General features: G+C 28.4%; 2 protein-coding genes and 1 long non-coding RNA gene across 12 annotated transcripts in view; 1 reads left to right on the top strand and 2 right to left on the bottom strand.

Annotated features, from left to right (window-relative positions):
• Positions 1-2,400, bottom strand: part of LOC130664410 (protein retinal degeneration B) — an 18,586-nt gene extending 16,186 nt beyond the window's left edge. The window contains exon 1 of one of the 2 annotated variants that reach the window (XM_057464256.1): positions 2,240-2,400. The gene's annotated coding sequence lies outside the window, so the exon portion shown is untranslated. Of the gene's footprint in view, positions 1-2,100 lie in introns of both variants that reach the window. The other variant, XM_057464257.1, reaches the window with a different exon arrangement.
• LOC130664413 (uncharacterized) overlaps positions 1-11,642 on the top strand; it is a 27,761-nt gene extending 16,119 nt beyond the window's left edge. Inside the window, exon 3 of one of the 2 annotated variants that reach the window (XR_008989406.1) lies at positions 10,654-11,642. This is a non-coding gene — a long non-coding RNA (uncharacterized LOC130664413). Of the gene's footprint in view, positions 1-5,611; positions 5,782-10,653 lie in introns of those variants that run through there. The other variant, XR_008989405.1, reaches the window with a different exon arrangement.
• On the bottom strand, positions 4,702-19,222 carry LOC130664408 (CAP-Gly domain-containing linker protein 1). 8 transcript variants are annotated; one of them, XM_057464246.1, is made up of 13 exons: positions 18,855-19,221; positions 15,239-15,301; positions 14,973-15,125; positions 14,724-14,906; positions 14,279-14,477; positions 13,124-13,340; positions 12,823-12,867; positions 12,261-12,401; positions 11,997-12,161; positions 11,778-11,798; positions 9,929-10,085; positions 6,349-9,858; positions 4,702-5,439 (listed from the first exon to the last, which is right to left on the bottom strand). In XM_057464246.1, exons 1-13 carry the CDS (start codon positions 18,964-18,966, stop codon positions 5,393-5,395), a joined length of 5,013 nt encoding a protein of 1,670 aa, XP_057320229.1. In that variant the 5' UTR covers positions 18,967-19,221; the 3' UTR covers positions 4,702-5,392. The 8 variants fall into 8 exon arrangements, with proteins under 8 accessions (XP_057320229.1, XP_057320237.1, XP_057320236.1 ...); XM_057464254.1 differs by lacking the exon at positions 18,855-19,221 and adding an exon at positions 18,319-18,452; XM_057464253.1 differs by lacking the exon at positions 18,855-19,221 and adding an exon at positions 18,294-18,446.

Below are 19,222 nucleotides of genomic sequence, written 5' to 3'. Positions count from 1 at the left end.
TTGCATTAATACCTAAATGTTTATGAACCATTTCTCTCGGCAATATATATTATTATCCTGTATGACCTTTATGTTGTTTGATAAAAAAAATACCGACTGGCATTTAGCGGCTGTATTTTTTCTTTTCGATAAATAATTTTTAAAAAATTGTTTTGATGCTGAGTTTTAAATTTAAATATTAATTTTACTGGAACTTGAAGGTGGAGATAAATTTGTAGGTAAAAAAAAAAGTAGAAATAGAATAGAATTGAGTATTTTTTGATAAAAAAAATACCGACTGACATTTAGCGGCTGTATTATTTTTTTTCGATAAATAATTTTTAAAAAATTGTTTTGATGCTGAGTTTTAAATTTAAATATTAATTTTATTGGAACTCGAAGGTGGAGATAAATTTGTAGGTAAAAAAAAAAGTAGGAATAGAATAGAATTGAGTATTTTTTGATAAAAAAAAATACCGACTGACATTTAGCGGCTGTATTATTTTTTTTCGATAAATAATTTTTAAAAAATTGTTTTGATGCTGAGTTTTAAATTTAAATATTAATTTTACTGGAACTTGAAGGTGGAGATAAATTTGTAGGTAAAAAAAAAAGTAGAAATAGAATAGAATTGAGTATTTTTTGATAAAAAAAATACCGACTGACATTTAGCGGCTGTATGATTTTTTTGTCGATAAATAATTTTAAAAAAATTGTTTTGATGCTGAGTTTTAAATTGAAATATTAATTTTATTGGAACTCGAAGGTGGAGATAAATTTTTAGGTAAAAAAAAAAGTAGAAATAGAATAGAATTGAGTATTTTTTGATAAAAAAAATACCGACTGGCATTTAGCGGCTGTATGATTTTTTTGTCGATAAATAATTTTAAAAAAATTGTTTTGATGCTGAGTTTTAAATTGAAATATTAATTTTATTGGAACTCGAAGGTGGAGATAAATTTTTAGGTAAAAAAAAAAGTAGAAATAGAATAGAATTGAGTATTTTTTGATAAAAAAAATACCGACTGGCATTTAGCGGCTGTATGATTTTTTTGTCGATAAATAATTTTAAAAAAATTGTTTTGATGCTGAGTTTTAAATTAAAATATTAATTTTATTGGAACTTGAAGGTGGAGATAAATTTGTAGGTAACAAAAAAAAAGTAGAAATAGAATAGAATTGAGTAAAATAAAACGTGATGGAATGAGAGTTACAAATTTAATTTAAAATCAAGCGCTCGAACGAATCGATTTTGGCATTCGTCGCTTATATGACGTCACTTGGAGAGAGAGAGATGAAGGTTTTGACGTCAGAACTTTATTCTGAGGTAGGTATAGATCTATGGGAATTTTAAATGATTAAAAGGTGTCTTTATATCATTCACGTTTTTTTAAATTAATTAAAATGGCTTTTTTTTTGTAAACTTTTTCAATTTATTTAATTAGAGGAAACAATTATTTGTGATGATTTGAAATAATTAAAAATTTTTTGATGAGAAATAAATTTAAGATTTATAAATTTATCCAGTAGGATTATTAATTTTAAAAGTTTTATGATTATTTTATTTTAATTAAAAATTTTTAATCTCTTGAGTTAAAGGAAATAATTAGAAATTGATTTGAAAAATTTTTAATGAATTTTTTTTTAATAGGAGTAAAAATAATTTATTAAATTACACGAAGTAATAAATTAATTTTTGATGATTTTATAAAAAAATTTTAATTAAAAAAAAAAATAATTGGATTAGGAAAAAAAAAGTGCAAAGTCTGAAGAGGAAAAAAATGATTGTAAAATAATTTGCATAACAATTTAATATGTACTTGTCATATGATAAAATACTTAGCTTGTAATTTAAAACACGTGATACTAAATTTAAATATAGATCAGTAAAATAAACAATTCCATATATTTACAAACAAATAAAATAAAACCATTTAAAATTACACTGAAAATAACTCTAAGGTGAAAGGAAAATAAATAAAATTCTATCAAAAGTCACATACGGATGCGAGTGTCAAGGTCATTATTTTCGTTCAAATAAACCGGTCGGATGATAATTAAACAAGAGAGAAAAATGTATGATTACTAATTACTAATTAAAGTTTTATAATAATGAATTACCTGTCAAAACAAGTGTCTTACAAATATTGGCAAGCAAACGTGTGTTATTTGTCACCTGACAACCTCATGTTTGTATTTATTTATTTATCACAAGTTATAGATAAAAGTGTAAGTTTGTAATCAATTTATGTGTACGCACCCAATTAATAAATTTTAATTGACGTCTCATATATTTCCGCAAGTCTGCCTCGTTCGAATACGTAAGTAAGAGCGCGAATAATGTAATTTTTTAATTCAAAGTATTTAAAACTCATTAGATTTCAGAGAATCTCGAGGGGCGACGATGATTCTGCGACTGGAGACATGTGTGCACTGAGTTATATTCAAACGATACATTTATGACACTATGAATATATAGATATATATATTTTTTGGTATTTATCCTACTGTTGATATACAATCAGCTGCAGGTATTCATACCGTACCCGGTTACAAGCGTGTCTTGCAGATCTCTACCATTATCACTCTACCAACATACAACTCTCTCAAATAGATTTCTATGCGAAAATATCAATACTAAATATATTTATGTTGCAAAATAATTCTATGTAAAATTATCTCTATGTAAACTTATTCTATTAAGTATAAATATATGCGAAAATAATTCATGTCCAAAATATCTCTATATTATATATCTCTATGAAAATTAAGTCTCTACAAAATTTACTATAATATGACAGAATTATGTGTTAACATATTTATATTATGGAATTTCTCCATAACTATACAACTCTCCTTAATATTTCTCTATTCTGCATATCTCTATGACACAAAAATTCTATGAAAAAATTTTTCTATTTAAAAATTTTTCTATGTTGACAAAAGTCAGTTTCATAAGATCTCTCAGCAAAAAAAAAACTAAGTTTTACGAATGATTTTGTGTCTTACCACCAGCAATCGCGTGGCGCTACCATAAAAACAATAATAATGATAATGATTTAAGTAATTATAATTTTTTTTTTTAAATGTCATTAAATTTGAAATTATAATAAAATATTGACAAAGTCAGGATTAAAATGAAATTATAATAAAATACTGACAAAGTCAGGATTCAAATTTAATGACATTTAAAAAGAAAAAATTATAATTACTTAAATCATTATCATTATTATTGTTTTGTTGTTGGAATTTTATGGTAGCGCCACGCGATTGCTGGTGGTAAGACACAAAATCATTCGTAAAACTTAGTTTTTTTTTTGCTGAGAGATCTTATGAAACTGACTTTTGTCAACATAGAAAAATTTTTAAATAGAAAAATTTTTTCATAGAATTTTTGTGTCATAGAGATATGCAGAATAGAGAAATATTAAGGAGAGTTGTATAGTTATGGAGAAATTCCATAATATAAATATGTTAACACATAATTCTGTCATATTATAGTAAATTTTGTAGAGACTTAATTTTCATAGAGATATATAATATAGAGATATTTTGGACATGAATTATTTTCGCATATATTTATACTTAATAGAATAAGTTTACATAGAGATAATTTTACATAGAATTATTTTGCAACATAAATATATTTAGTATTGATATTTTCGCATAGAAATCTATTTAATAGAGTTGTATGTTGGTAGAGTGATAATGGTAGAGATCTGCAAGACACGCTTGTAACCGGGTACGGTATGAATACCTGCAGCTGATTGTAAATATATGCTATATGTGATGAATATATAGATATATTTAATATATTTGTTCGCGGCTCTCGTGTTTCAGAATTAACAGTAACGGGCATCTGTAGCAAGTTTTTGTGAATTTAAAAATTAGCGGGAATTTTAAATTGGTTAAATAGTTGTATTCTGTCTGTGTGAAAACAATATGTAAAAACGATATGTTAAGGGGGATAGCCACTGTGAGGATCGAAAAAATAGGTGATTTTCGGGAATTTTTTTGACTGGAATAATAAAAGAATATGGGGATCGGTTTTTTTTGTTTTATAAAGTATACATTGAAGATAATTCTCCTAAATTTTTATTAAAAAATATCATGTTGTTACAAAGTTATGAGCATTTTTGTGGAGCACCAAAAAAATTTCCCCCACCACGGTGTCATCTCTAACTCAAAAACGGATTATCAGAAACAAAAAAACCAAACGGCGTTGTAATCTGTATGCATGTGGTTATCGTTCCACGTAGGGGATTTTGAAAATTTGGATTTGAAAAAAAATGGCGACATATTAAAAATTTTTTCGTTTTTTTTTCTCATTTTTTTGGATTCAAACAGCCCTAAAAAATCTTAAAAATCAAAATTTTCAAAATCCCCTACGTGCAACTTTAGCTACTGAATAGACGAATACGAGAAAAAAAAGTTGCGAATCGGTTGATATTTATGAAAATTACAGATGCCACCAGTTCAAAAAAAGTTGTTTCGAGAAAAACGCGTTTAAAGTTTTTAGTCGATGCAACGGTCAGTTGATGCGCTGTCAAAAAAATGACTATAACTTGAAAAATATTCGGAATTTTCATATAAAACTCTAGATACATATTTTTGAACATATAAACTTTGATTTAATAAAAAAAAAAATTTTTGTTTTTTGAAATTTCACACTATCCCCCTTAATTAATTAATTTTAATTAAAGTAAAACAATAAAATATAAATTTTATGAAATAATTTTTATTAAATGACATTTAAATTTTTAAAATATTTATAATGAACAATATTTTGTGCATATTTTTGAGCCACATTGAGCAGTTCGATACATATGTGCAATAAACAATATATGAATGAATAATAAATATTTGCAGTTGAAAATAATTTAATAAAATTATAAAAATTAATTTAATTGACAAAATAATAAATATTAATCAGAAAATTATTTTTCAGTTGGTTTATAATTTAAATATTTACACGACAACTGCAATAAATATTAAATATAATTAGGCAAGCAGTAATTATTATTTACATAAATACATTTCTCTCATTTTTAAAAGTTTTTAAATTCGCAATTATTTAAATTTTAAATCGTAAGTAAAAATAGTCATTGGACTCTACACTTAAAGCGATCTACGCTTATAATTTTCATTATTTTATTTAATGGACAGTCTTCAAAGTGGAGAAATGAAATTAATAATTAAATATTTAAATAAATATATTAATTATTATAATGATTAATTATTTGAAACTAAATCAATAGAAGCTACTGAGGAAGACACTTGTATAGGAAGTTATTTTATAGTTTAAAATTCCTGTACAAAAATATACTCTAAAAAATTCAACAAATTTTTTTTCATATAACCGGCAAGCAGAAGTAATTATAATTATTATTAGTTTATTGAGTATTGTCTCTAGCTAAAATGTCTCAGCATCATCACACTGGGCAGTGTCATGTCCAAACACTGGAAATAAACAATAAATATTTATCAGATAAATTATCTAGTAATGAAGGGGGGAAAAGGGTCTGAGATACAAAAAAAAGTGGATATTTTTGTAATTTTTTTTCAGAGTACTTTCGTTATTAAAATTCTTAAAATTGATTCTCAAGAAATCTTTTTGGTTTTTTGATTTCAGATGAAGTAGTCATGAGTTATCCTGCCGGCGGCATGAAGACTTATTTTTTTTAAGGTGACTCGTCTCTCCCCACTACCACTGGCTTATTTTTCAATATTTTTTTATGAAAATTTATCAGAATATTCTTGGGATGATGCTTAATAATGTCACAAATTTTCAAAATTTTAATAAAGAAGGTACTCTGAAAAAAAATAATCACAGAAATATCCTCTTTTTTTTGTTTCTCAAAACCCCTTTCCCCCTTACGGGAATTTTCTGATAGTGCCCCCCCCCCCACTTTTTAAGAATATTTAAAAACTTTCAACTCTCATAATCATATTAAAATTTCATTAATTAATAAAAAAAAACTAAAACCTTAATCGAAAAAAAAGACAACGTAGTCGCAATTTCGCCGAGATATAAAATTTAAAAAAAATTACTTACAGCTGTTATTAATTAGGAGTTAAACAAAATTCGTTAAATAAATTTTAGCCTACAAAATTTGAAAATTCGAATTGTAAAATTGACATGAAGATTTTACTGAAATTTGAAATTGATAAAATTTCGATACGCTTATGACAGTTGAAAGTCATTGAAAACTAATCGTGGCTCGGTTTCTAATCGTGACATACAAGACAAATTTTTAAATCAATTTAAGTTCGAGATAAAATTTCTTTATAGAATGTCATGCGAAATTTTGAAAGGGTCAGAAACTGAGCCACAGCTTACTTATTTTTAAAAAATAAATAAAAACTTACTCTCGCAATTTTCACAGTAAGGCCTTTCGACGGAAACTTTCTTAGAGGATTTTTTGGCAGTTTGTTCAACTTCAAAGTCTTGCGATTGTTTAGGACAATCTTCAGTTTCATGAAGATCAAATTGGTCACAAATATCACAGAACATCCTGGGTGTGGCTGTTTTTTTATCAATAGTAAGTTTGCTGTAGTCATCGGCTTCATTTGCCGGTATGCCCATCTCGAGGACCTCTATTTTGCACAGCAATTTTTCATTTTTCTTCTGCATGTCCACAATTACAGAGTTCAAAAAATCGATCTGTCCTTTGTAAGTTTCATTGTCTTCGATCAGCTGCGTTAAATTAACGTCATTATCATTATTCCCATTATTTTTCTTAACGTCATTCGTAACGATAGTTTGACGTGATGAATTTATTTCCGTTAAATTTTTATTATTTTCCATCTTAGTCTTCAACTCTTCTAATGTGTGACTTAATTTAGCTGACAGCTGTTTATTTTCTTTGTCCAGTACGTTGTGATTTTCTCTCAACATTTCCGAGTCCTTTTTAACTTTTATCAACTCATCTGACAGACTCTGAGTACGTTTTACTATTTCGTTTTCATTATTTGCTACGAGATCAGTAAGCGTTTGAATTTTCATCCCCGCATCCTTAAGATCTTTTTCCAAAGATACTTTGGCAGTCTGAAGATTTTTATTTTCCACTTTTACGGCGTCAATTTCCAATCGTTTAACTTCTAATTCATGATCCTTAGTCTTATCTCCGTTAATTAATTGATCTTTGTCTTTTTTCATTCCATCAATCTGCTTCTGCAAACTAGCAACTAGATTATCACGATTATTAAGCTCGTCTTTGACACTCGCGACGACTGTTTCCAGCTCTTGATTCTTACTTTTCACCATATTTATTTCTTTACCCGATTCTCCGAGCTCCAGTTCCAACTGCTTCAGTTTCTGATCAAAAGAAGCCTTTGAGTCTCGTAAAGATTGCAGCTGCTCGTTCTTCAAACTCTCAACCAAACTGTCACGCTCTCCAAGATCTTTCAATTTAACTTCCAACTCTTTTTTAAAAACTTCGCGCTCACTCTCGATCACTTTAACTTTTTCCTCCAACGCCGCCTTGTCTTTCGCAGCATCTTCGATGCTCTTCAAGTACCGATTCTTCTCCTCCTGCCATTCAACTCCAGTGTCTTTAATTCCCATCAACTCAACCTTCAACTTTTCATACTCTGCGCCCTTATCGGCAGTCAAAGATTCCAGTTCTTTTATCTTACCTTCAAGTTCTTTAGCATAACTCTTAGACTCACTTAATTTATCTTTCCATTCCCCTGCCGATTGGTTCATCACCTCGATAGACTTTTTAAGATCTTTATTACTCGATTCCAAGTGCGCGATCTGTTCCTTCATTGTCGTAACCTCCAGCGAGGCTTCAGATTGAGCACTAGCATAATTCGAATTAGCTAAAGCCAATTGAGTAAGACTGTCATTGTACTTGGCATTAAGATCCTGGACTACCAAACTAGCTTCCTCTTTCTCCTTCTTCAGATCATTGATCTTGATCTCCAAACTCTTGACCAGACTCTCTTTTTCTCCAGCCAAAGTTTCCAAACGAGACTTAGACTCTTTCTCTGCCTCTAACTTCTGCTTAAGATCTTCGAAAGATCTCTCGCTCGCAGATTTTTCGCTCAATAATTTTTCTTTACTCTCTTGCAAATTTTTACTCTCTTCCAACAAACTTTTAAGCTTCAGTTCCAATTCATCCGCATGCTTTTGCGAATCTCGAAGCTTTTCTTCACTCGAAGACGACAATGACGAGTACTTGTCACTTAAACTAGATAAATTATCCTCAGTAATTTTCAATTTTTTATTCAAATCTTCAATTGTCTGCTGCTTTTCTTTACTTTCTTCCACCAAAGCTTCTCTAATCTTTTCAACTTCACCCAGTTCTACTTCTTTAACCTTCAGCGCACTAATTTCTGCATTCAATTCCTCTTTGGACTTTACCTGAGCATCCAACTGATCCTTGAGCTCACCAGATTCAGCTCTCAATTGTTCAACGACTTGATTGACAGCCTTAAGCTCTTCTTCAGCACGATTTAATTTAGCTTCCGATGAAGTTGACAAGTTCTCTAGTTCAAACACTCGCTCGCGCAGTTGGTCCAGTTCCTTTTCCTTCAGTCTCAGATCTTCATTGTACTTGATCAGCTGATCAGAAGAATCAGCAGACGTACTGATGACACTAGATATTTCAGCCTCGAGTTTGCCCTTCTGTTCAATTAATTGCGATATTTTTTCTTCAGAGTGCGATAGCTTTTGATTAAATTCCGCGATATTGACTTCATACATTCTGAGCTCACTTTCCAAATTTGTTTTAGTTTGCTCAGACAAAGTGATTGCATCCTTCAACTCCGAGGTTTTTTCCAACAGACTATTGATCTCTTCATCCTTGCTAGCCAACAAAGATTTCAATTCCTTGATTTCATGCTCCAGGTTACTAATTCTCGTAGACTTTTGGGACATATCAGCATTTATTTCCGTGATAAATCGTGTTTTTTCTTCCAGCTTACTTTCAAAACTCTCTACCAATTGTTTTATTTCCGCATCCTTTGATTTCTGGAGCTCCACTAGCTCAGCCTCCTTTACTTTCAAATCTTCATTGAGCTTTTCCAATTGAGCTGAATAGGCAGTAGAAGTTTTCTGAAGACTTGCCAGAGATTCTTCAAGTTTATGTTTTTCTTCAATAATTATTTTATTTTCATTTCCAGAATTCATTTGCAAATTTTCTATTTTTATTTTCAACTCATTATTCATCTCCTCCGCAATCTTGAGCTTCTTACTCATCTCTTCTAGCTGTTCGAGAGCTTTTTTCAACTCCGTATCCTTGTTTTGAGCAAGTGATTCCTGATCTTTAAGATCCTGAGCAAGTTTTTCGAGCTGCAATAAATTTTCTTGGTACTTGAGCTTCAACTCATCAATCTGCTGATCCTTAGTCACCAATTGTTCATTCAAATTTTTAGATAATTTATTTATCTGCTCTTGATTTTCCGCCCTAAGCTGACCCAGCGCAGTCTTCTGATCCTCTGCATGTCGAACAGTTTCATCCTCCAACTCTTTAGTCTTTAATTCAACAAGTCTATCCTTATCTTCAATAACTTTTTCATACTTTGCTATGATAGAATCCCGTTCCTGCTTGTCCTCTTCAATAATTTTATCAATTTGACATTTCAATTTTTCAATCTCCTGTTTCATTACTTCACTATCATGTTCCCTTTCCTTGGTAATTTTATCCAAAAGTTTTGTCTTCTCCTCCAAACTCTGCTTAATTTCTTGATAAATTTTCTGATCACCAATTTCTTGATCTTTCTTGCCAACATTTTCTTCCTCTTGCCTACTCAATTTAACTTCCAGGTCATTTATCTTTTCTTCATGTTCTTTTATCAAGTCGTTTCTCTCAAGTATCTGTTTCTCTAGAGTTATTTTAGCTTCCTCCAGACACCAATTACGGTTCTGCAATTCTATTAAACAAATTAACAATAAACGATAAGAATAAAAAAATTCAAAAGCTATTAATAAATAAGTAATTACCGATAAATTCCGTCGTTTCATTCCGTAACTTTACCAACTCTTGTTCAGCTTCAAGTAGACGTGCATGTTCTTTCTCAAGTTGTATCACTCGTTCTCGTTCTTTAGTTAATTGACTCTCCAACTCATTTATTTTACTCTCATTATAAGTGTTAATTACCTAAATTAATTTATATGAAGTTATTTTATGAAATATCAGCATCATACATTCATTGTTAATCCACATTAAAACAAACAAAAAATTAGACAAATAAAATAAATGTTAATAAATTTAAATTGTTAACAAAACATTTAAATTAATTATCACACATTTTTATATTAATATAATTAATAAAATAATTTTAAATTTAATTTTTAAGCCTCTAATTAAATGTCTTAAGAATATTACCGTCTACTTTTGTCAGAAAAATTAAGAAATTTAAATATTTAAAACTTGATCTAAAATAAACTTTTTGCAAAAACATTTAATTGAAATTGTTAGTAGATGTTAGTAATAAATTATTTAATTTTTTTTTAGCTTTATAAATAATTTTACAATTTTACGACCAATAATTTATTTAACAATAGACTGATCTGATTTTTTTTTATTTAAATTAAAATTATTTTTTGACAGCTGCTTAAAAATGTTTTACAGGGTAGGAGAGAGGGTAAAATGGGCTGCCAAAAAAAACAAATTTTCAGTGATAAATTTATGTACTAAAGAAATATTTTTGGTTTTTTGATTTCAGATGAGACAGTCAGGAGCCTACGGCATGGAGACTTTTTTTTTAAAGTGACTCGTCTCTCCCCTCTACCACTGGCTTATTTTTCAATATTTTTTTATGAAAATTTAGCAGAATATTCTTGAAATGATGCTTAATAATGTCACTAATTTTAAGGGGGATAGCTACTGTGAAATTTCAAAAAACAAAAATTTTTTTTTTTTATTAAATCAAAGTTTATATGTTCAAAAATATGTATCTAGAGTTTTAAATGAAAATTCCGAATATTTTTAAAGTTATAGTCATTTTTTTGACAGCACATCAACTGACCGTTGCATCGACTAAAAACTTTAAACGCGTTTTTCTCGAAACTACTTTTTTTGAACTGGTGGCATCTGTAATTTTCATAAATATCAACCGATTCGCAACTTTTTTTTTTTCGTATTCGTCTATTCAGTAGCTAAAGTTGCGCGTAGGGGATTTTGAAAATTTTGATTTTTAAGATTTTTTAGGGCTGTTTGAATCCAAAAAAATGAGAAAAAATTTTTAATATGTCGCCATTTTTTTTCAAATCGAAATTTTCAAAATCCCCTACGTGGAACGATAATCACATGCATACAGATTACAACGCCGTTTGGTTTTTTTGTTTCTGATAATCCGTTTTTGAGTTAGAGATGACACCGTGGTGGGGGAAATTTTTTTGGTGCTCCACAAAAATGCTCATAACTTTGTAACAACATGATATTTTTCAATAAAAATTTAGGAGAATTATCTTCAATGTATACTTTATAAAACAAAAAAAAACCGATCCCCATATTCTTTTATTATTCCAGTCAAAAAAATTCCCGAAAATCACCTATTTTTTCGATCCTCACAGTGGCTATCCCCCTTAAGAAGTTTAATTACGAAGGTACTCTGAAAAAAAAAATCACAAAAAAATCCTTTTTTTTTTTTTGTATCTCAGACCCTTTCCTCCTTTTACTGTAATTTGTATTACTGTGGAATAAATTATTGGTCGTACAAGACGAAATATTTGAACAAAATTATTAATAATAAATAAATATTGTTATCTAAAAAAGTGCAAGCGGTGCAAAACAGATCTTACTTGATAAGTAAAAAAAAAAACATCTACGTATGAAAAAATTACTTACTCCTTCTTCAGCTCTCTCTTTCTGAAAAGTTAACAAAAAAAAATGATAGAATGTGTGGTGTATCGTTAGCAAAAGCTTGGATCTGTTGATGATTCTTAACATGAAATTAAAAATTTTAAATTCATTCCATCACCAGAATATAAAGCTTTGTAATAAAATAATTACTAAGATAATAAAAGATAATAAAAATATTTCCATTTAAATTGAAAAAATAACCACCTGAATATCTTCTTTATTAACAGATTCTTCTTCAAAGCGAAACAATAAATCTTCACTTTTCTGTTTCTCTTCCTCCAGCTGCGCAAACAGTTGACTTTTTTCTTCCAATAATTTTTCTAGCGCCGACTGCGCCTCCAAAACCGCCTTCTCCATATCTTCCCGATACTAGCGATATAAAATATTTAAAAAAAAAATAACAATAATTCAAGGTTACTTTTATAAATAATTTAATCTCAATGAGTTATTAAAATAAACTAAAACTACCTTATCATATTCTTTTTGTAGCTTAACTATTTTTTGCTCAGCATCATCAGCTTGAGTAGCAGCTTTAGTAATACGTTCGCGTTCAAGATCTCTTTCTTTTCTCAACATATCTATTTCCTGCTGCTTCTCCTTCAACATCTCCTGTAAATTTATCATTTCTTTCAAGGCCATTCCCAATAAATCATTCATAATAAAAATATATAAATACTTAAATATAAATTAAACCTGTCTAAAGTCTACCATTCAAGCTTTTACTCATTTATTTATTTATTTATTTATTTATTTATTTACAAATAATAATAATTATTATTTATTGTAATTACACAAGGAAACAGGAGTAATATCTTTATTTAAATATACAGACTAATAAAATAAATTAATAACAAAAAAAATCAACAACTTTATTACAAGCAATTTGTACAAACAATTAATAACTAATTAAATCGCTTAGATCTACATGCCTACGGTACTTAAGTACTTAAAATAAAACAAATTAATAATAAAAATAAGTTACAAACAATAAATAAATAAAATTGTTAATTAGTTAATTAGTTATTCTCACCTGCAATGAGCTTCGGGCAGGTGCTGAAGTACGTAAGCCTGTTTTCTGTAATATCAAATGTTAGAAAAAAATACTTTGGCCATGCAAACTAAGTACATGCATATTAATACTAATATCACGGTTTTAAATTTTTAAAAATCAAAAACCATTTTTTAAAAAAATTTTCGATCGTAAAGCACTCCCTAATGCTTCGCATTATGAGTCGTGCAATATTAAATAACATTTACAAACGTCATACGTTGATGTAAATTTTCAAAATAAATTTTTAAAACAAGGATCACTCGGGAGTCGCGAATCTTACCCTCGTAGCTCCGCGGGTCGCGGTACTTGCTGTTGTACTCGCAAAGCTCGATAAAGAAGTCAATGATTCTCTGGAAGATGTTTTGCGTAACGAGGAATTAAGTGCAGCTCCAGTGGGTTTGTGGACCACGCAAATAGATGGTCGTTTACTTGACGGTGATCTTGATACTTTGTGTGCAGGCGCAAAGAGTCCATGCATTGGACGACATTCAAAGTACCTGATTTATTATTATTATTTATTTATTAAATTATTTATTTAAAGGGGCTAGGGGTGTGCGAATCGGGTTCGAATCGAATAATTCGAATTTCAAATTATTCGAAAAGTTATTTTCGAATTATTCGTAAATTTTAGAATTATCTAAAAGTTTTTTAATTATTTGTAGCATTTAAAATTACAAGATTCGAATCGAGAAAAATCTGGTCAACTTTCAAGTATTCAATTTTTATTTAATGGAGAGTTTAGTTTTTAAAATAAGCAAGTGTTATAATTCTACTCACAACATCTCTACTCAAGAGAAGTAGCTACAACTCTACTCACTCACAATTCTACTCACAGTTTTTTTTACTCAGGTTTAACTCTACTCAGTTATATCTTTACTCATTTATTTTAGCCTATCAATAAAATAGCAATTCTTTGTGAGTAGAGTTGTCATTGAGTTTAATTGAAGTTGAGTAAAGTTCGTAAAGATATAACTGAGTAGAGTTAAACCTGAGTAAAAAAAACTGTGAGTAGAGTTGAGGCTGAGTGAAGTTGTTTTCCCTTGAGTAGAGATGTGAGTAGAATTGTAACACTGCCAGCAAAAATAATTTATTCGTAGATTCGTGTCTAAGCTCTATTTACCCCTGACAAAAATTTGAATTATTCGAAACACTATTAGAATTTTAAGGCTCGGCACTTAATGAGATCTCGGATTTAAGATTTCTAATTGTATATTAATTAATTATAATTGTAGCAATTTTTGAAGCTTCCGACAAAAAGCAAAAGACGAACTTCCTCGTCGTTTGAGTCCCATAAATATTAAAAAAAAAATTTGTAATTATTCGTTAATTTTCTAATAGTTCAATTGGACTCGATACAAATAATTCGTAAGTTCCAACTATTCGCACACCTCTAAAAAGAAATTTATTTAAATAAAATCAGGTTATTATAGAAGACCTTTTATCAGCAACAGAACCATCATTTTTACCAACAGGATCATCCAATTCAACTCCACACCATTCGCCATTCGCGAATTCAGTCTCACCCATAAATCTCAGTACTCCTGTTTTACTTCCTTGGCTTGACGATACGATAACACGGTCTCCAATTTTTAAATCACGTGGTGATACGGATGACAAACTTGTCATTGAGGCATCTACATTAAATTTTATATTCTCATATATTATATATTTATTAATTACACATAATTATTTATTTTTTTCTTTAATGATTCATTCAAATAATTTTTATTAGTAACAAAAAAAAATAAAAAAAAAACAAAGCATTCTAATAAAGGCAGGATAAGTGATAGGGTAAACTAGATCTAGATCTACAAAAAAAATCTAAAAGCTGTGCAGAATGTAGTGGTCCTATGGACGACGGTAATAGTAGCGGTCCTTACTTAGTGACGGTGAAATAGATTTATTAAGACGGCTGTCAGGACTCGCAGGACTTTTAATTCTTGATGATGAGAATGATGTATCAGAAAGTGGAAAACGTGTAAGACGAGTCAAACGTGAAAATATTCCGTGCTTAGGTGCGCATTGAAAATAACGCGCTCCTGCTACTGACCCATCATTTTTTCCTAAAAGAATAATAAAACATTTTAAAATAAATAAATAAATTATTTATTTGTAATTTATTAAATTACCGATGGGATCATCCAGGACAACACCAGCCCATTCTCCAGGAGCAAACTGTGTCTCGCCAATGTAAGCAATTGATCCAGGTTTCGATCCTCCGACCCATACTCGGTCTCCAATAATAAAACTGTCAGTATCTTCAGTCAACACGACACTGGTATCTAAATAAAATTATTTTATTTTATTAAAATGTTATGATAATAATTATTTTAAATGATTAATGAAACTGCTTTTGGAGTTTACATAACAATAAAATAAAATCCATGCGGCCTACCTGATCCACGACGTAGTGCATCAGATCTACGGATTGGATTTTCATAGATCGGCTCCATTGAATCTATCATGCAAACAGGACAACAAAAGGTACTGAAAGCTCTTTTATTAAATATTAAGCAAACCAACAAAGTATTCAGATAAATTAACAGCAAAATTATTAAAGAATATTTTTTATTTTATTTAGAGGCGGGGGTTTAATTCAAAGTTTAAAATTAACTCTCTTTAGATCGTCGTAGTGTTAAATGAAGCGAAGTAACATATTATTTCCTTGATAATTATATTATCGATGATCGTACTACCGGAAGTTAATACAATCGGTTTTGGTCTTATGATCTTGCTCACATTGTTACATAAATATGACGTGTTTATATATTTGTTTATTTTTTTAGGAACAGTAGTCAAGACGCAGTTATTATTTTTTAAATTTAATTTTTATGAATGACTAATGTTTTATTTAATGAGGATTTCTGTGTGTGATATTTAATAATCTCAGTATCTGGTGTAATAATCTTAACATTTTTAGCGTGGGTGACAACATTTATGACATGAGTATTTATATATCATTATGAGATCGAGATCGGCTGGTTGATTCGTAATTATATTAATGAATATTCGTATGTGGGTGTGGTTTTAATCTCATGTTTATGTATTGTAAATACAAATGCTGTGTTATAATTTACGTGGGTAGAACCTTGTGTTGTGTGTGTCTACAACAAGATGGAAAGCTGATTAAATGGGTATTACTTTAACAAAGAATTCCTTGTTACTCGAGTTAACGGAAATTGTTTCACTTTATTTTATTTTATTTTACTTTAGTTTTTTACCGGTCGCTTTTACTTTAACTTGTCGTTTTATTTAATTATTTTTATTCATTACTTTTTTAAATGATTAATTATGACTGAGATTTAAACTAGATTATTTATTATGAGTGTAAATGTAGCAGACATCAGACAAATTTAAAATTATAAATAAATAAAGTAAATATTTTAAAAAATAACATTTCGAAAAAATGCACTTATTAATTTCAAAATTTTTCAAATGCGCATTTTTTGAACTTTATTTTATTTATTTTTTACCCTATTTATTTATAATTTTAAATTTCTCTGATGTCCGCTGCATTCACACTCATTTATTTTAATTTCTGTAATCAAATGAAAATTTTCATTTAAAAATTGCTGTTTATTTAATTCAATTTTTGTTGCGGACTTTTACTTGGCATTTAAATAAATTGTAGATTTATTATTTTTATTTAGAATTAATTATGATTAAGTAAATAGTGAGATAAGAACTAGACAATTTATGCAAATATATCACAGTATATAAATTTTATTGAAAAGTTATAATTCAATGAAATTAATTAAATGATTAATTTAAAAAATTTTAATTAAATTATTGAGCTCAAAGATAATTTAATTGAATGAAATAATTGATTTTATTTAATTAATAATTTAAAAATTCTTCAAAATAATTAATAATCAATAAACTTTTTGCAAAGTAAATAAAATAAAATTGAAGGAAAATTTATAACAAAAATTAAAAATTGCGGGTAAATTTAAAAAAAAAATCAATGAGTATTTTGTTAAAAATTTAAAAAAACACATATGTCCAAAAATAATTTAAAATGTCCTTGTAATTTATTTATTTGTCATGTTTTGTATATAATACAACTCGTTTCAATGGTGAATGCCATTTATGGGAGGCGCGGGTTCACCGAGAATTCTTATAATTTTTAAAATCTTGCGAAATAATGTATTACGTCAACCTAGAATAATCATTATCATTATCCACGTACAGTGTAAAGTAAACCACAAATTACTTAGTGTGTCTAATTGCTATAAATAACGCTTTAGTACACGAATTTACCCGTTTAGATATTTTTTACCGAGGATAATTAACAACCTCATTAACATAAATTAACCATTAATTACATAAATTAAACGTATTTGTAAACGCAATGATTATTCTTACACCTAAATTCTTACAATCATCTAATAAATTTAACATTATCGAACTTGTCATGTACTTGTCATCTGTCAGATATTTAAATACATATTTATTTCATAAACAAATAAATTTTATTTACTTTTACTATAGAGTATTTATTTAAAGGCAATAACAATTAATGACATCTCGCGTATAATTTATTTTATTTTTTTATAGTAAGTACGAAGGTTTCACGATTTCACTTAAATAAAAACTAATAAGGTATGATACGTTTTCTAAATGGTGATTTATATGTTTTGTTATATTAATTCATTATATTTATAATAATTTTTATTAACGATACTGTAGTTAGCGGACAATTAAAACTTTTGGATTTTTTTTTGAACAATTAAATTTTAAGAAAAAAAAAACTAAAAATATGCACATGTAGAAAATTTAAAAGACTACAAGTGCAATTTTTTTAAATATTTTTTTTTTTCATAATTTATCGTTTTTTAGAAAATATAAAAATTATTAGACGTCGGCTAATTTCAGTATCGACATCTAATAATTTTTTGATTGTTTTTTTCAAAACGGTAAATAATAAAAAAAAATATTTAAAAAAATTGCACCTATAGTTTTTTAAATTTTCTACATATGCATCTTTTTAGTTTTCTTTTTGCAATCGATTTTTTGAAAAAGAAAACTGAAAATTGCTTACTGTCTTGTAACTTCAAGATCATTATTATTATTTATATTAAATTTTTTTTTCGTAATAAGAATTAAAAAAATTTTTTTTTACACGTGATTTTGTATTTTGAATTTTGAATAAATTATTTTTAAAATAATCTATTATTAACACACAAAAATTTAGTAATTAAACTTTTTTAAATTATTTCTAATTGACGCGCAAAAATTTAAAAACAAATTTCTATTTGACACTAGTAAAATTTTGAACAAAAAAAAATTATTTTGTATATCGTATAAAAAATTATTGATAATAAAGTTAAAAAAAAAAAAGAAAATTTTACATCCCGTATCACGGAGTTAAAAAATATTTACCAGCAAATGTGATGACAGATAAATGAAATTTTTAAAGATTATAAACTTTAGTTAAACAATAAATATACCGGTAAGCAAAAACTTGTTTCTCACAGTAGGTAGGCGTGTTATCAGTAACTCAGACAAGATCCTAATGTTAAGTAAGACCAAGAAGCCTGGCTTCCGAACGAGAACAAGGGTCCAGCTTGATGGTGGCTAAGACACTCCAAAGACCAGAGTCTTCTCACAAACTCGTAGCAAAGTAGGGGTAATTCCTTATACAGAATATACGCGTAATCATTATTATATACTTACCCATATTGTGTCACAGTCTCTCTTAATGTCCTGACTTAAAGACACTTGGAGACTTGAGTCATCGGTTCTCATCATACTCCGACATGTCAACGTGTGGATTTATTTATAAAACACTTAAATTTTAGTGTCTATGCTAATTGATTTTGAGTTTTTAATCACGACCAGGCTTCATATCATAACATTTGCTGTTTTTTTCATACATTACATACATTCAGCACATACTGCTAATAATAATAATAATAATAATAAAAATAGTAAAAACGTCAGTAATAAAAGACTAGGACCAGGACTAGGACTAGGACTAAGACAAGTGATTAATTGTGCAGTGTACTCACTCATTGATGATCTTGGTGATGGAGATGGTGGTACTGCTGGTTTAGGTGGTACTGTACAACACGGCCGACCGATTTTAGACGGCTGTCTTAGACCAGATGCTTTTTCCGACATTATTCTATTTTTTTCTACAGATTATTTTATTTAATTAATACTTTTTACACTTTTTTTTGGACACTTTACACTGCTATGGACAACAAACACCACTGATCAAGGTTATGAGATAAAATATCATCTCATATTATTATTTTACTTATATATTATTAGATAGAATTACCTTGAAATTTAGTAAAATGAAATATGTTACGTGAAAATGCAAAAAAAAATTATAGTATTCAAGATGTTTTTTTTTTTTAACTCAATGTCAGCA

The sequence above is a fragment of the Microplitis mediator genome, chromosome 3 (assembly GCF_029852145.1).
Source record: "Microplitis mediator isolate UGA2020A chromosome 3, iyMicMedi2.1, whole genome shotgun sequence".
NCBI classification, from domain to species: Eukaryota; Metazoa; Arthropoda; class Insecta; order Hymenoptera; family Braconidae; genus Microplitis; species Microplitis mediator.
This window is presented reverse-complemented; position numbering and strand designations above follow the sequence as displayed.